The following is a 17,315-nucleotide window of genomic DNA, read 5'->3' on the forward strand; positions in this document are numbered from 1 at the left end:
AAGTTTCCCAACAGCTATACACTTTAAGTCTCTTCCCTCTCTTCAATCTCACTCCACTCGACCTCTCCTCAGTAGATAATGAATGAATATACAAACAAATGAATGAAATCGAGAGATATTTCTTGTAACGAGGCTGAAATGACGTAATGTGGCTAGAGGACTTTCATCATATAATACAGTGAATAATTAGTCATAAAACATTAATTGATTTAGTGGAATCTCTTCTTTTCTCGTCTTTTCTATTTTTCCTAATACGAACTGTTCCCGAAGTGTCCTTGGTATTCAGATCTTGCTAATTTACTGGGAGATCTTTTCCTCTCTTGCCTTTTCCATTTCATCTTTCTTTTTAATACGAATTCCCCCTGAAGTGGCCTTGAAACTCCCTTGCGAGGCACCACGGAGCGACAGCCACTCAGCGACGCACCATTTTTCTGAAGCCACACGAACAAATACAGCTGACTCGAGCACTGCCTCAAGTCACAGAGTTCAGAAAGCTTATCCTCCCAGCGCTGAGCCTTATTGTGTTATGTGACTGTGGCGGAGGCGAGGGTGAGGGACCCGCGTAGGGAAGGAGGTTGACACGAGCAGGAGAACCACGCGACTGAGGCTGGCCGGCGAGGCAGACACTGGCGGGAGGGAGACGAGGAGAGGAGGAAGAGCGGGAGCGATGGTGGGGGATGAAAAGAGGGCGAGACGAGTGGAGGGAGGAGAGATAGAAAGAAAAGAGGGACGAGATACGAGAAAGGAGGATGTGTGGTGGTGATGATGGTGAGGAGGAAAATGACATGCACTGAACTAATGGTGGTGTTGGTGGTGTTGGTGGTGATGGTGGTGGGGACAATGACCAGGTTAATTAATGCATTGCCCTTAATGGTGACTATGAACTGGCTAGTGGTGATGGTGGAGGCACTGGTGGTGATGGTGGTGGTGGTGGTGGTAGTGGTGGCAGCGGCATTGGCGGTGGTAGTGGTGAAGACGTTGTGATACAGGAATATTATGAGGCGGCATTATATCACTGATAAAGTCATGAGTCAGTGCTCTCTCTTAGAACGTTGCCCCATCCCCCCTGAATCACAGGAGAGGAGAGACGCAAAGAAGAAGAGAGTAGAAGATGCAAGGAAGGAGGAGGAGGAGGAGAAAGGGGAGAAGAGAGAAAGGAAGAACCGTAATTAGGGTACAAAAATATATATGACTGGAAAAGGGAGAGAGAGAGAGAGAGAGAGAGAGAGAGAGAGAGAGAGAGAGAGAGAGAGAGAGAGAGAGAGAGAGAGAGAGAGAGAGAGAGAAATCCTTATAGGGCAGTGTATTTCTTTTCCCTATACTCGTCTACCATTCAGATTGTTTTTCTTTTCCCACAAACTGAGTCCTTTCACATATCTCCATCGCTGCTGTGCGTAGTTTTCACCTAAAGTATCAAACGGCGTCCTAAAAACACCACCGATACATCTTAAATAACTCTTGAAGTATGTAAGATGTGAAAGACTGTCAAGCATTCACTATAACCATGAAAACACCATTGATAACCTTACATAACTTTCTCAGAGATATAAGAAACAATCAAATTACTATTATAATCTTGAAAACATAAATGACAATCTCACATAAATTTGCTTAAGGTATATTAAGACAACTAAAATTTCAATGTAGGCATGAAACACCATTCAGAAAACCTACATAACATCCCTCAAAGCGTGTTAAATGCAGGAAACAATCACACGTTCATTAAAATCGTGAAGGAAAAACATTGACAAACCTAGCACACCCTTCCGCTGAGTGAGTTAAATATGAGAGACAGTTACCGTAGATGGAGAATGCAAATTGATACACAGTAAAGTAGAGCCAGCACTCAAGAAGGCCTTTTTTTTCTCTCTTTCTTTTGCCCTTGGCTGGCCCTCTTCCATACATAAAAAAAAAAACATACTTATGCTCCCTTGCGTAGTCTTCCCACCTTACTAATAATGCAAAAGCTAACCAACATTTCCACTCTTTATTCTTTTTTTTACTGCAAACTCTTTAACTTCTTTGATCTGATCTGTTTTAAAGAGCCTGTATTGAGAAACCTAAAAAAAAATAGATTAACCTGTATCTCTTACTTTCCTTGTTAAGAAAGTCTCCCTACGAAGAAACAATTGAAAGAAAAGGTCAAATGAGGTACCAACCAGCAAAAAGTACAATCATAAACTGAAATTACTGGCTTTATCAACTGAGTCTTGCCCTTCTTTTTTTTTTATACCATGTGGACTTTTCACGGAAATTTATGGGCTAAAGGAGATACTTTTTTGGGGCACCTCCTATATCAAAGCCCACCCGCTAGGAAACCGTTGCCCCGAGTGTGGAAGCCCAACCTACACTCGGACCGTGGACAGGATTCGAACCCTCGTCGACTTTCCTAACACAAATATAGAGGAAGAAAATGGATAAATGAAAAAATACACTAAGAAATCACATGCACTTTCTGGAGGCAGGAAAACATGCAGGCAGGAGAGTCACACAAAGAGAACACTCACCATACATGACCTTAGAAATCCTCTTCCAGTTTTTCCTGATGGTCTTGGGGTTGGTGGCATCCTTCCTGTGGGTGAGACGTGCGTGTAAGTAACCAAGAATATATGGAATCTACATTCTGTCTCTGCATATTACTTGAAGCTGAAATTAAAACATTATTCTTATTGAGTACAGTGGTTGTTCATCGTACATTAAGCCACTGTAGTCTTATATCATCCCTGTTATTTGGTTTATCTTTCCTTAATACCCTACTTAGGATAAATTTTCTTCTCGTTGTACAGCCATCTCCAAACACTATACTCACTAGACATTGCTAAACTTTATTCTCTTCAGCCTTTTCTTTCTTCCATGTGCTGATAAAGTTTTCACATATTGTTTTTAGCGACGCGTATTGTTGGATATCGCTGTGAAAAAATTAAAAATGAAAATAATAATAAGATTAGAAAACAAAACACAGTCAGAATTAAGAAACAAATAAACATGAATATATAAAAGATACAGTTAAGACTTTATTGATAAGAACTTTTGTAATAGATTAAAAATGAGAGAACATGAAAATAATAAGAAAAAATCATAAAAACACTTTAAGGAATATGTAAAACTGAAAGTACAACAAGAATATAAAAAGAAAATAAAGGAAGCTGCAAGAAGTAGTGAGGCCTACACGTGACTTTTCCTGAACAAAACACACTATTTACTTCAGCAGAACGGCCGCCTTACCTCAGATACTTCAGGACGGCGAGGGAGATGAAGAGCACGGAAGTAAGAACACAGAAAAACGCCGTCCAAGGCCCCTCGGTGATTACACAGCAGAAATACTCTTGCTCTGCCACCTCTGCCACCGCTGCGGGGAGGACACAGACACACAGACAGACATTAGTGTTAATATATGGATATACATTAGTAGTAACATAACTATATGGATGTGCCTAGTAATTGATTGGCTAAGTATTAAACATATACCTATACAGTACATTTCTTGTGTTTCTCTGGATATTTCTTTTTATCATGTGTGATTATTTGACTCGTGGTCACCAAACAACATTTCTAATTTTCTTTATAATGTTCGTCATATTTCCCTTTTGATTCATGAAATTCTGCAATAGTACACCAAATGCACCTTAACTGAGGCGATGCTAAGCTGTTGTTAACTCGACTTTTTCCTCCAAAGATATGTATTCCTCCAAAGATCTATGTATGTGCTGTTTTTTCTCCAAATATTTATGTAGGTACTGCTTTCCTCCAACGATCAATATAGATACTGTCTTTACTTTAAAAATCGATGATGATACTGATTTTCCTCCAAAGATCTAATTAGATTCCGGTTTTCCTCTAAAAATCAATATACATCAAGTACTGTTATTTTTCTCCAAAGTTGTATGCATGAGTTACAGTACTGAACTAGCCTTTCCATCCGCACACGTTTCAAAACTCTGAAGGATCTTTACTCACTGAGATTGCTCTCCTTCAGCCCCGGGGGCACGAGGCGGACGGTGTCGTTGTAGCGGAGGAACAGCGGCCACCAGGACGGGGGCTGCTGTTGCTCGCCCTGCCTGTTCGCCGCGACCCCCATGACCTGCACGTCAAGGCTTCAGTGAGAGTGATTCGTTTGCTTGGTCATTGCTTACATACGTATTGTCTCAGTAAGAATGAAGATCAAGACCAGCGTTGTGAATGTTGAAGTCTGTATCGGATTCACGTTTTTACAACACAATGATGTTAGATTTGTATCCAGTATGTTTTCTTTTGAATTTTCAGTCACGGTACGACTTTTGCCATTCGCTTCATGAGTGACACAACGTGAGGAATAGGAAGAGATAAACAAAGGCAAAAAAAAAAGAGATACAAAAACATGGGACACTGATGCAAAGGTTATTTCAGAATCAGAGCCAGAAGCGCAAACAGGACTAGAACCAGAACGGCACTACGAGTATGGTGGGAGATGCTAGAAAAGCAACTTGCCGCACAAAGACGCGCCTCCCTCCTCAGGGGCAGCCACGAGAATACTGCAGGTGTCACCGCTGCTGCCTCTCTTTGTCGCCTCTAAGTTTGACCCCGAACCGAGCACATTTACCTCGTTGAAGTTAACACGCCAGGCGCCGGTGTCCCCATCGTCTGGGAGTGAGGCAATGCGTCCTTGACCCAAAGGAAATTTCTGCTACCTTACAAGTGAAAGTGACTGTCCCGCGATCCATTATCCCATCTGTGGAGTCGACCATTCAGGCAGTTCTTTGTGAATTAGAATAAAGTTACAAGTATTATTACATAACCTCTAGTAATTGTGAATATATCACTGATATTCTTATTGACTATATTTTTTCCTTTTTCTTATTCATTCAGTCTTCTGTCGATTCTTCATTACAATGACTTTCTCTGTATATTTGTTCATCTTTGGTAGAGCCTTCTTTACCTTTCTCTCTGTTTATCCCGTACACCGTACGACAACACTGTCTGACTCATTCATGGGCGTCCAGTTGTGCTTTCTCTCCCTGCAAAGAAACAGTCAAGGTTCTGCCTTCACCTAAATTGCTGTCATTCCTCCTTTAGCACTGAATCATTGTTTCCTTCCATGTCCTCCATTGCCTTCCGCTTCCAGTATATATGTAGGCTTTAACACTCAACTCACTCAGTGCCATGTGGCGAACGCTTCTGCTCGTGGGTACGTCCGGCTAAAGTTGCCTGGCTGAGAAGTCACGTTTGATCGAGCATATCTCTCCTCTGCACGAAACTCCACTGCACCCGTCTTTCAAGCGGGAAATTTCATTTTACTTCACAATGTAACTTTGGCCTTGCTTTCCGGTTCTCTTCAAGAACTGAAACCTTCAGTGGGTTATTTTTTTCAGTTTTGTTGTCCTGAGTTAGAGCTCTCTTGTGTGAAAGTATGTATATGCAAACAAAAACATTAGTAAAAAACATTACTTCTTGACAAACTCTTAGTGATGATATTCAAGTGAGATTGCAGATGATAAAATTAAGCACCAAGGCTGTGTGTTATGAGGCTGTTTGCTGTATCTTCATCAGGAGCGTTGGGAGCAGTGGAAGGAAATGCTGTGCAAGGAAATCGGCGGAAACGGCTATTGGGCGGTACTGAGGCCACCGCGTTGCAGTTTCCCTTCCTGGTGTTCCTCAGGGTGACCAAGGTAAATGCTTTATTTTTTTTCCCAGTTTTATTGCGTGAATAACTGATATTAACCCTTTGATCTTCTCAAGCTTAAGAGTAATACAGCATGTGTAGGTCTGACGGCTTCTTGCAGCTACTCTTTTTTCTTATGTTCTTATGTAATGTTACCGGCAAGCTAAGAGTATAAATTTAAGAAGCATTACAAATAGCGTCAGATATTACAGCACAGAATAGTTCAGACTTCCTAATTTCTTTTGCTTCATTTTTGCTCAGTAAAGGGATTTAAGAGTACTCATATAACGAGTGTCATTATCATCCGTCAGAAGGTTGATATGGAGGCGTGACCCACATTCATAAGTCCTGTTTAGCCTCGTTTCCTCTGGTGTGGGAACACCCCTCTACTTTAGTGCCTGTGGTCAAGGTTGTCAGCACCAATAGATCCTAATAGTTTAGAAACTTGAGTAAATTGCGACCTCTTTCCCCATTCTTAGGTTTTTCTCTTACTCAATGGCAGCTTCGCTTCCATTGGCAGGGGCTACTTAGTGTAGTCTGGTCAAGGTTAAGTGCACCAGTAGATCATGATGTCTAAGAAATCGGAGTGATTATGATCCCTTTTTCCATTCCTGGATTTTCTCATACCATAAGAAATAATGGAAGCTACAGAAAGACATGAAGCCTACACGTGGCACTCCTTGTATGAACCTACCTACCTATTTATCGAACACAATTACCTTGTGTGCTTGCCTCCTTCCCTTCTCTTCCTCATAAGCTCAACTCGACGTTCGTGTGTGGCGGGACGCTCCTGGATCCTCGTCGCATCCTGACCGCGGCGCACTGTCTGGATGATGTGCAGCGGCCGCAGAACATAACGGCCGTGCTGGGCGAGCATGACTACCTATCTTATGAGGAATCAGAACAGGTGTGTGTGTGTGTGTGTGTGTGTGTGTGTGTGTGTGTGTGTGTGTGTGTGTGTAAGTGTGTCTGTCTGTCTGTCTGTCTGTCTGTCTCTGTCTTTCGTGAGATATCTTACTAGATTGTTCTTTACTTTTTATTTTGTTTTAATGATGCCGTTTAAATAGAACTTTTTTTCCCCTTCCTGACTCCTGGCGTGTGTCTCTCCCCTTCAGGTTCGCGAGGTGCAGGCGGCGAGGCAACACCACCTCTACCAGGGCGACCCTAAGTTGGCTGCCGACCTCGCCATTCTGGAGGTAATTTTTTCCTGAATATATTTAGTTTTTTTTTTCTTTTCCTCTTTTTATTTTTAGTATATTCCTGTTCAACTTTACTTGGTCCGTAGATGATGGAGAGTTTGGTAGAGCGCTTGTCTACCTTTCGTGTACATGTACATACATAAACGTCCTTTTGGTAAGTTCTTGTATGGAGAGGTACAGTCTCAATACTGATTCCTAGACCTGCTGAACTTTACTTATTGTTTCGAAGACACAAACTTTACCTACTCACTTGTTTTCCTTACAAGTACATAAACGTCTTTTTCAATAATTATTTGTATATAGGAGCGGTCTTGAAACTTATTCTAGTCGTTTTAGAATAGAGCACTTGAACTTTACTCATTACCTGGACGACATAAAGTCTAGGAAGTCAGCTAAACTTTACCCAGCAAACTTTACCTAATCGTCTGTTTCTGTGTATACTTCTATATAAACATCTGTTCAACAAATATCTTAGTGGAATTTTCTCGTTACTGATTCATAAAATTGATTTGCCTTTCCTGCCAACATTTATAACAGTTTCTATTTTCAAGGAGACCGCAGCAACCCACACCCAGTTTTAATAGCATCGAGAAATTTGTGTTATTACAATGAATCAAATGTATATAGATTCACTCTTTTTTCGGACAAGTCACCACACGATGGGAAGGAGACAAAGCAGTCCTTACCTTAACCTTGACAGTGGCGCCATTATCGTGACAACAGCCATTGTGAAGAAGGTCTCTATTGAAGGTATAGGGGTGATGGTGACGGTGGTGACGATGGGAACGATAGGGGTAGTGGTGGTAGTTGAAGTCATCACACCTTGTTACGGCGTGTTCCACTGACCTATTCATGAGTCACAAGTGATTCTTTGGCTCAGCGTCTTTCCAAGAGGAGAGAAGATATATTAATATATATCATATCGATATCTAGATTAATTCTCACCAAAATTTTTAGTGGATCGCAGACAAAGAACAGATACACAGCAATGGCTGAATCAAGCAAACCATAACAACGAATTTAATTACTTACATGATTCAACAGTGAGAGGGGCTTCATTCATTTGGCGCTCACTGTAAATGTCTTCTTGATGGCAGAGCTGAGGCCGAGACTGTGGAAGAGATAAAGGTCAGACCACATTCGTTAACCTCCAGTTCTCTCTTCCTCTTAGTTTTATGAAGTGAGTCGAAACCATAACTGGGTCGCAACGTACAGGAGAATGATGCGCGGTGACTATGATGTGAAATGGATGATTGTTAGTGACTAATGGTATGAGTGATGTTCATTGAATTTAAGATTTCCAGTTCTAAAATAACTATCGCTACAGAGTGTGAAGCTGCCTTCCCATCAGTCATAGTGAGCTTTGCACGGGTGTTTTATGAGTTAAGCTAATGTCAGCTTCGGAAAGCTTCGAATGAATCCCTGTTAGCATTATTCCTACATACCAATGTTACGCACTTGCAGTTAACTCACATCATTCCACGATGATCACTGTACTCTATGACTTCATAATTTCGTATATGCTCACTAGTTTTTAGTCTGGTTTGAAATAAAGTTCGACGCAAAATATGAACCTGATTAGATGTTCTGAAGGAATATTCGAACACGCATGCACGGGGCAACCTTTGATCATATCTAGACCGAACCATCACCATGAAACTGACTACAACTGAAACTCTCTTGAATATGCTAGTAAACACAACCATGGGTATATCTACAAGCCAGTGGACTGTTCAGTCATTTCATTATGTGACTACGCAGCAACAACGCCATCACCGACGGGAACTCAATATAATATTGGGTCACCACTAAACAGAAGATCCATTCCTACGAGAGGAATCTTAAGCAAACAAACAACAACAACAACAACAACAATCCCAACCTCAACATCAGCAACAGCAACAACAACAACAACAACGGGAACTGAACATCCAATCTTTTATGAAATAAGCTTGCAGGCCGATGACACAACCCCCAGGAACGAATCTACAGATGATTATGCTAAAGACATGAAAAATAAGTTTTCCTGAGATAATTACGCTTATGAGAAGGTATATCAAAAACCTCAAAGGAACATTAACCAAATAATCTGACTCGGAAATAAATTCATTCCACGGAATACTCATAACACGGGCTGGCTATGTGACTCAGGCGTTTCCCTCCCACAGGTGCACGAGCCTTTCCTGGTGACGGGACAGCTGCACACAGCCACCTTGGCGCACGAACAACCTCTAGTAGGCACCGTCTGTACTGCTGCTGGCTGGGGAACCACTGCAGAGGTGTGTGTGTGTGTGTGTGTGTGTGTCTGTCTGTCTGTTGAGTTGATTGATAGACGTAGGTGTGTGAGTAGGTACATGGGGGGATGAGTAGTGGGTCGTGGGTGTTGAAACAATAGATGAAATGATGATGATGTTGAAATGATAGAGAGAGGAGAAACACGAAGATGTTCATCTTCACACACACACACACACACACACACACACACACACACACACACACACACACACACACACACACACACACACACACACACACACACACACACACACAGAGAGAGAGAGAGAGAGAGAGAGAGAGAGAGAGAGAGAGAGAGAGAGAGAGAGAGAGAGAGAGAGAGAGAGAGAGAGAGAGAACAGTTACAGCATCAGTCACTCAATCTTTAACAACTGATTGACAGAATCACTTGCTAGCATCATTTCAACTCGAGTAATGCCCTTCTTGAATCTCACCTTACCACTCCCACCACTCCACAGTTTGGCCAAGTGTCTCCTGTGCTCTTGATAGCAAATCTGACAGTGGTGGAGAGGAGCCGCTGCCAGGACGCGATCACGCCTCACAGATCCACTGCCATCATTGACTCATCTGTGTTTTGTGCGGGTGGTGACGGCATGAGCGACACGTGCGAGGTAACTCAAGGCTGCGGGACGGTGAGGCAATGTAAGGCGTAGGAGATGATACTGAGATAGGATTGGAAGAGACTGCCATAAATGAGATAGAGGTAGGAAGCCCATGACTTATCTTAAAGTAAAAATCGAAATTTGGATTGAGGTCTTTAAGTGATATTGCAAGTATAACTAGGATCGGAGGGACTGCCATAAACAAGACAGATAGGAATATCATGGGTGGTATTCTTACATGAAAAAATCTTAAGTAAAAAAGATTTGTATCTATATTGAAATTTTTAAGGGGTGTATGAGATATAATAAAGGTGACAAACACGATCCTCAAAGCCAATAAGCAGAACAGGACTAGAAATAGCAGATTCACGCAAAACAAGGTTAGATTTGGAAAGATATCGAGAGGATCTGGTCTCGAAAAAAGTAGTAGATGTGAGGAATAGACTTAGTAATCAAATAATTGTTGGCGAATCATTAGATAACTTGAAAAAAATATATATATCAAACAATTTTGTGGGTAGTAGTGATGGTGGATGCAAGTATGTTTTATAGAGAGAAAGCTTTCTTGAAACTTTCCGTATGTTATTATGTTCTTATTTATGGAAATTTGTTAGACAAAAAGATAAATACGAGAAAGTAGGACAGAGATAGTAAAGGAAATGTAAGTTTGCATACAAGGACATGAGACAGTGACAGGTACAGGGGAGATGCTGAAAACAATACAGTGCAGGATCTAAAAACTAAGAGCCCAATATCCCAGGTCGGAATGTATACCTGCCAATCTCCTGAACAGGCATTAGAGTCTATGAGTGTTCAAGGTCCGACTGGTCTAGACAGTGACGTGCGGCAGAGTGGAATGTAACTAACAAAAGGAAGATCCAGACAAGAGACTCAATTATGCTGCACTGAGAGGAAATCTTTGAAGAGACATTGCGTGGCCATCTGTGTCAAGGGCGAGCATGGAGGAAAATCACTAATGTATGAGAAGTGAAAGGGCTGTATTGAGTTATGTATGTGTGTGTGTGTGTGTGTGTGTGTGTGTGTGTGTGTGTGTGTGTGTTTTAATGATGTGCAAAAAGGGATATTAGGAGTAAGTTTAGTTAAGATAAAAGCTTTGATCAGCTTCTTTTTACATTACTCTTTTCTTTTTCCTAAATCAATATTCTTTATTAACTAAAATGCATAACAAAAGCAGATAAATAAAACCCGTTGAATTTAGGCAAATTAGAAAAGAACCAAGTAACAAACCAGATATCATAACCAGCAACTGGCTTTCACTTTCCGTTCCTCAGGGTGATTCTGGGGGACCTCTAGTTTGCGGCGGCGTTGTGGCGGGGATGGTGTCATGGGGCGTTGGGTGCGGCCGCCGGGGGTTCCCTGGCGTGTACACCTCCGTGCCACACTGGAGGAATTGGATCACCAAGCAACTAAATCCTCACTCATCCACTTCGCTCTTTTCACCACCACCACTTCGCCGCTATCTGAAACCTACCGCCAAATATATTCCCATTGAGGTCAAGTGATATTTGAACGTAATAAACTCTGCAATCACGCTGCCACTATTGAGTCAGTAGGAATTCTTAAAGGAACATTAGAGAAAATCAGACGTAATGTATTCCCTCTGAAGAATAGAGTGATAGACGAGTGGAACAGACACATTGATCAGTTCGTCTCGAATCAGTAGGGAGATTGTAAAAATATCATATAAAATTCCACTCTGTCGCGGTATATGAGTAGGGTGAATGGATTAGACTCAGTACTCAAGTTGTTAGTGCCGAATTGATAAGAAGTTTTAAAAGAGTATTAGACAAATTCATGGCCGTTGATGTAAGTGGAAAAGCTTAGATTGGTTTTATAAAGAAACAACCAAGTGTAGTCCTGATATATTCTTGCATCTTTCCTTACTATCTTTTGTCCTCATCTCAGTTCTTTCACAATAAAACTCAATCTTGTACAACCGCTGCTATCCTACCAACTTGTTTCGTCAGTCTAGTCTTAGTCATTTACCGTTCCACACTCTTTCAATCAGTGACCATTATCCTTAAAATGTTTGCTCATCAGACATATTTTGAATAAACTAGATACTGTGGAAGGGTGGTGAAGGGATACGCGGGCTGTGGATGAGTACTTTATTCCTGACTAGTTTAGCTGTTATAGCTTCTTCTTTCCCCTGAAGAAGCTATAACAGCGAAACTAGTCAGGAATAAAGTACTCATCCACAGCCCGCGTATCCCTTCACCACCCTTCCACAAGTTGTCATTATGTTCTTAAAACTAGATACTGTTTTATTTTATTTTCATTCCATCAAACATCTGACCTCAGTATATCATGACAAAAAAGTGAATGTCAAACACCTTTATCTTGAAACATCAAAGTTATGGAGGTCTTCCTGAAACACATGTAAGACATCGTTTTCTTGTGCATCTGTAAGGGATGACTGTAAGTTTAACGAGACACTCCCACAAGTTTTGTTTTTAAGCCTATATAACACTTCCAGTAAGCATAATACTAAGACGACCCGTACGGTGGTTCAGTATTTTTCAGTGTAATCATGTATACATCTACATGTGTTCATACAATAATCATCCGCTAACCACGGTTGACGACTCAAACACACACATGAGCAGCTTCGCTTATTATATTCACCATAAAGGTCTTCGAAATCTAATGCTAGTTAAAGAGACCAGTAATAGTAGGTTTAGCCTATACATCCTTCTGCATACGCCTATACAACAATGGTTTTCAAACTGATTAATATTTAGAACTTCTTTGGGGAATCTATGAGCCAAAAAGTTTGAGAACCCTCGCTCTACAATAGTAATCATCAGAGCACAGTTAACAACACAAATATTGACTTGCTGCTTTGTCAATTGCCCATCATTAAAAGTTAAAAGATCCAGTTTGCGACGAAATGAGAGTTAAAAGAACATTAATATCAAGTTCAGGGCATGGTTGTCTCTAGATATGCTTTCATAATGGTGATCACCAAACCTTAGTTAATGACTCAAATATACATGAGTTCCTTCGGTAATTACCCATTATTAACGCTTCAGAAATACAAAGTTCAGGTTCATGCGATAACCGACAGTACTGGCTTATCACTGACACTTTCCGATGAAGATTTATCCTGTAGTGTTGCGTAGACTATGGTTGCTAAAGTATGATCGGGAATTTACAGTCAGGTTCATAAAAGTCTCGTCTGCCCTTCACTGTATCATTTTTCTTTGACTTACACATGTGTGAAAATGAAAAAGGGCAACTTCCTTTCTTTTCTTTCCATCCTACCTCACACATTTCTTTAAGGTGGAATGATTCACCAGCATTTCTTGGTGGCGGCACAAACACAACTTACACTTCCACCTTGGACGAGAGTGGCAGGCGTGAAGAAAGCAGACGTCACTTCCGTATCCTCACGCAGCACCGGCGCCTTGACCTGGACTTCCATTCTCTTGTGGGCGTTATTGGGGCTTGATAGTGTCGTGATGTTTTCATTATTCTAGCAATAATTTGACATCAGCTCACAACGTCAACTTAAGAAAACGTGAAAACCATACTCATTATATCAACTGCCCATGAAAATGAAAGAGAAGGAGTCTTGGTGTTAGTGGCATTTGCAAGTATTTTCAAGCATTCATGATTCCAGCAATGGTTAAACATGAATTCTGCATCACGTGAAGGGGGAAGCATTACTAAAATCTTACATTTTTATCTTCGTTACTTTTAGAAATAGTTCTTGTAAGAGTCAGAGGGTTGAGTAAGACGGGAATTGTGTCACTTATTTCAGAGGTGTTCGAGAAGATAAGTATTTTTCATGTTTGTAGCGGCTATCTATTATGTTTTGTTCACTTTATTCCTTCTTTGTGTTTTTCCTTTTCTCTACTAATTTATATTTCACTTTATTTTAAGCCATTTATTCATTTATATAAGTATTTTACCATTTTGTCTTTTAGCCGATCTCTCCGCTACATAAGCATTATAAACAGGGAACTGGGATAGTTTGGCCCGGCCGCTCCAGTACATCAGTATTGCAGCAAGTGGCCACGGAGCGGAACAGTAATGAAGGGCTCCACCTGGCAACTACTGAGGGCAAGCCTGGTGAGCGGATGAACAGGTGATTTTCTCCTCCGTCTCTGCTTCATGCTGGATATTTCTTTGTTGAGAGAGAGAGAGAGAGAGAGAGAGAGAGAGAGAGAGAGAGAGAGAGAGAGAGAGAGAGACAGAGAGAAGGGCAGGCAGACACAGACAGACAGACAGACGGGCAGACAGACAGGCAGACATGCAGACAGACAGACAGAAATGCACACAGACAGAGAAAAGACTTAGTATTATGTCACGCCACCCAACTGTCGAAATTCTCTCTCTCTCTCTCTCTCTCTCTCTCTCTCTCTCTCTCTCTCTCTCTCTCTCTCTCTCTCTCTCTCTCTCTCTCTCTCTCTCTCTCTCTCTCTCGTGTAAGTTTCTTAGAAACTGTAAAACATCCTTATAATAAATCCGAATTTTATTCAAATCACAACGGAGCAAATTTAACAAGGTAAACCTTAACCAGAGATGTTCCATTACTAAACAAAAACTGTGTTGTGTGTTCTTCAGATGGAGCGTAGCGAAACACACTTACAATTATACTTAAACCGAGTTCATAACATACCATTTGCTTACAAGACCAATGTTTGATGAGCAGTTTTACCTAAGCAATCTAGGAAAAAATGGGAGATGATTTCTACTCTCCTATCTTAGCAATTTCCTTTACTGCCTCATTTTGAGGAAGCTTTGACAGTCTACTCATTTCCTGGTAAGCGTTGGACAATCCTTGTTCATCAATGACCACATTGAAATCATTTGCGTCAGTGTCGATGCAAGTGCTTTGGTCGATCTTGTTCAGACGCTCCCCCGGAACGTCAAACTTTGTTATCAGTGTGTCCTTGAGCTAAGAATGAAAAGTAACGGTACATTTACTCAACGAGAAGAGAATATTGATTAATAATAAAACATGTAAAAGAACATAGAGGCTGTGATGAATAAGGACAGTGAGAAAATCACTTCCGTTAACTTGAGAATAGCAGCAACAGTGATGGAAACCCCGCTGGCTCTTTCATATTCATGAACAATACATTATTCACAAGGAGGAATTTATAATAAAAGGAAAAAAGATTACTAGAAATAAAAAGAAATGTAAACTTTTTGGCTCATCTCATGTCAACTGACCTTCTCAATCTCTTCAGGGTCCAGCTCCTTCTGCCTGCTGAGGATGGTGGCCGACTGTCGCCTGATGAACGCCACCTGGTGACATTCGTAGTCAATGGCGTATGTGTCATAGTCAGTGTCCATCACTCTGTAGTCACTCTGCATGTCGGGCAGGAAGCCTGTGGTGGAAAGAAGTGAGTAAGATGGAGACAGACTGCCTTGCTTCCTTTCTTCCTCCAAAATTTGTCCTTCACTATATCAAATTAATACTAATTGTTTGTGTTCCAGATTTTAATTACTTTCTTGCTTTCTGGTTTCTTCATATCTGTGTTCTTGACTGCATCACAATAATGTTGTTAGTGATCTAATCTTTACTTACTGTTTTCCCACGTGGCAGTAAACTCAGAAGCAGCACCACTGGTCCTCAGCGAGCCAACGTTAGTGACCACCAAGTTGAGAGGGCTGATGTCACTATAGGGCGGCCGCCGCACCTCCTGCACCCTGAACCCCTGGCCGTCCTCCGTTAGGTTGTAGGTCACAGAGAGGCAATCACTCCGCGTCCCGAGCTTGTTCATGACGTACCAGGTCCCGCTGAACTAAAAAGTGGCAGACAGTCATGCATGAACTCTCCTCCCAAACCACACAACACACACAAACACACACACACACACACACACACACACACACACACACACACACACACACACACACACACACACACACACACACACACACACACACACACACACACACACACACACACACACACACGATGTTTTCGTGTGGGAGACACAAGGCAACACACAAATAAACACTTACTCGAGCAGGGTCGAAGTCTTTCATCCCGTCAAATTTCCTGCAGGTTCCCAGACCCATTACGTGGGCGGTGGTGGTTGCGGCGAGCACTCCCACCATCACCACTGCCACTGCTACACTTCTGCCCACTGCCTGCATGATGACCGCTGTTGCTCTGAGGGAACCCTGAAAGCTGCCCAAGAGAGGGTACTTTAAAGATAGATTAGTCATGAAGTTAGCTTAAAGGCTATATTACTGTATGGGTGCTACACAATGCCAGGTTTGGTTTTTGAAAGTGTGCATCAAAAAAAGATGTTTGCTGAAACACATACGTACGTATTAATCCTGGCAATGCTGTTCCGTTACTCTAAACCACGGGGCTGAATTTAATGGAAAATTAATCTTACGCTTCTTCATGATGATGAAAAATGAAATATGAATTAACAAATCTACTTTGCGAAAATTAAATCAATAAAACTAAATCTGAAACAAACTTTCTCTCTCTCTCTCTCTCTCTCTCTCTCTCTCTCTCTCTCTCTCTCTCTCTCTCTCTCTCTCTCTCTCTCTCTCTCTCTCTCTCTCTCTCTCTCTCTCTCTCTCTCTCTCTCTCTCTCTCTCTCTCTCTCTCTCTCTCTCTCTCTCTCTCTCTCTCTCTCTCTCTCTCTGTATACCAGCAGTGAGAAGGACCACGAAGGGACTGCAGCGGGAGGTTCTTTGCCGTCTTTTATACTGTAGCGAGGGAGGGAGGGACGAAGGGGCGGTGCAGGAGACAAAGGGCGTTCACTCCGTCGGGTAACGACACAAAACATCACGTGGCCGAAAAACCTTTGTTTATATGAATGACTTCCCAACGAAGCGAGGAAATGAGAAGTGCACGGGACGCAAAGGTGGTACTTTGTAAAAGAGTGAGTGAGGTAAAAAAGAGAAGATGATCCAAGTAAATGTGAGGATAGGGAAGGAATGATAGGTGGAAATAAATCAGAGCAAATAATATGTGTGAGCAGAATTGGGGTGAGGAATGATTTATTGAACGAAGTACATACGTAGTTAGAAAAGAGAGGCATATCGGTACTGACGAAATGTTCAGAAACAAAGAAGAGGCGACGAATCTAACGGAGTCTCACGTAACAAATATGCTGCGATAATTCATCCATGAAAATATTTGACTTCGTCGACATAACTGTACCGGCATCTTCATGTTCACTTTCCTAACTTCTACAGCTTGATAAAAAGATAAGGCTAGATAAGTTTCACAGCACATGAACATTGACGCTAATGATGACATGTATTCCTGTTCATGTGTTTAAAGGAGCGAAAGAAGAACCTTCGGCACAATTTGTACTCAGATATGAAAACAGAATTTAGCTCTTTAAATACGCAACATAAAAAAAAGTGTGTGTGTGTGTGTGTGTGTGTGTGTGTGTGTGTGTGTGTGTGTGTGTGTGTGTGTGTGTGTGTGTGTGTGTGTGTGTGTGTGTGTGTATATATATATATATATATATATATATATATATATATATATATATATATATATATATATATATATATATATATATATATATATATATATATATATATATATATATATATATATATATATATATA

General features: G+C 41.3%; 3 protein-coding genes across 3 annotated transcripts in view; 1 reads left to right on the forward strand and 2 right to left on the reverse strand.

The window, feature by feature from the left end:
- The window catches only part of LOC123504519 (receptor-type tyrosine-protein phosphatase kappa-like), an 87,116-nt gene extending 79,176 nt beyond the window's left edge, over positions 1–7,940 (reverse strand). The window contains exons 1-5 of the mRNA XM_045255099.1: positions 7,870–7,940; positions 7,524–7,683; positions 3,958–4,081; positions 3,226–3,349; positions 2,508–2,572 (exon numbers count right to left, since the gene is read on the reverse strand). Coding sequence (XP_045111034.1) covers positions 2,508–2,572; positions 3,226–3,349; positions 3,958–4,081; positions 7,524–7,683; positions 7,870–7,871 — 475 coding nt within the window. The 5' untranslated portion in view covers positions 7,872–7,940. The remainder of the gene's footprint in view (positions 1–2,507; positions 2,573–3,225; positions 3,350–3,957; positions 4,082–7,523; positions 7,684–7,869) is intronic.
- Positions 7,941–8,115: 175 nt separating this feature from the next.
- Positions 8,116–11,842, forward strand: LOC123504426 (trypsin eta-like). Its single transcript, XM_045254937.1, has 4 exons — positions 8,116–8,193; positions 9,006–9,116; positions 9,528–9,743; positions 11,027–11,842. The coding sequence occupies exons 1-4, from the start codon at positions 8,116–8,118 to the stop codon at positions 11,255–11,257; spliced, it is 636 nt and encodes a 211-aa protein (XP_045110872.1). The 3' UTR covers positions 11,258–11,842.
- A 2,375-nt stretch (positions 11,843–14,217) lies between these two features.
- Positions 14,218–16,409, reverse strand: LOC123504517 (apolipoprotein D-like). The gene is made up of 5 exons (XM_045255097.1): positions 16,382–16,409; positions 15,735–15,903; positions 15,295–15,511; positions 14,937–15,094; positions 14,218–14,658 (listed from the first exon to the last, which is right to left on the reverse strand). Exons 2-5 carry the CDS (start codon positions 15,867–15,869, stop codon positions 14,452–14,454), a joined length of 717 nt encoding a protein of 238 aa, XP_045111032.1. The 5' UTR covers positions 15,870–15,903; positions 16,382–16,409; the 3' UTR covers positions 14,218–14,451.
- Between the last annotated feature and the right edge of the window lie 906 nt (positions 16,410–17,315).

This window comes from Portunus trituberculatus, chromosome 16 (genome assembly GCF_017591435.1).
Source record: "Portunus trituberculatus isolate SZX2019 chromosome 16, ASM1759143v1, whole genome shotgun sequence".
Lineage (NCBI taxonomy): Eukaryota > Metazoa > Arthropoda > Malacostraca > Decapoda > Portunidae > Portunus > Portunus trituberculatus.

Coding starts and splice junctions, on each gene's coding strand:
- LOC123504426 (XM_045254937.1), top strand. CDS start 8,116: ATGTTCATTGAATTTAAGATTTCCAGTTCTAAAATAACTATCGCTACA. Junction 8,194..9,005: donor CTGCCTTCCCATCAGTCATA/GTGAGCTTTGCA, acceptor TCCCTCCCACAG/GTGCACGAGCCTTTCCTGGT. Junction 9,117..9,527: donor GCTGGGGAACCACTGCAGAG/GTGTGTGTGTGT, acceptor ATCACTTGCTAG/CATCATTTCAACTCGAGTAA.
- LOC123504517 (XM_045255097.1), bottom strand. CDS start 15,869: ATGCAGGCAGTGGGCAGAAGTGTAGCAGTGGCAGTGGTGATGGTGGGA. Junction 15,512..15,734: donor AAGACTTCGACCCTGCTCGA/GTAAGTGTTTAT, acceptor GCCACTTTTTAG/TTCAGCGGGACCTGGTACGT. Junction 14,659..14,936: donor ACCCTGAAGAGATTGAGAAG/GTCAGTTGACAT, acceptor TTTCATTCTTAG/CTCAAGGACACACTGATAAC.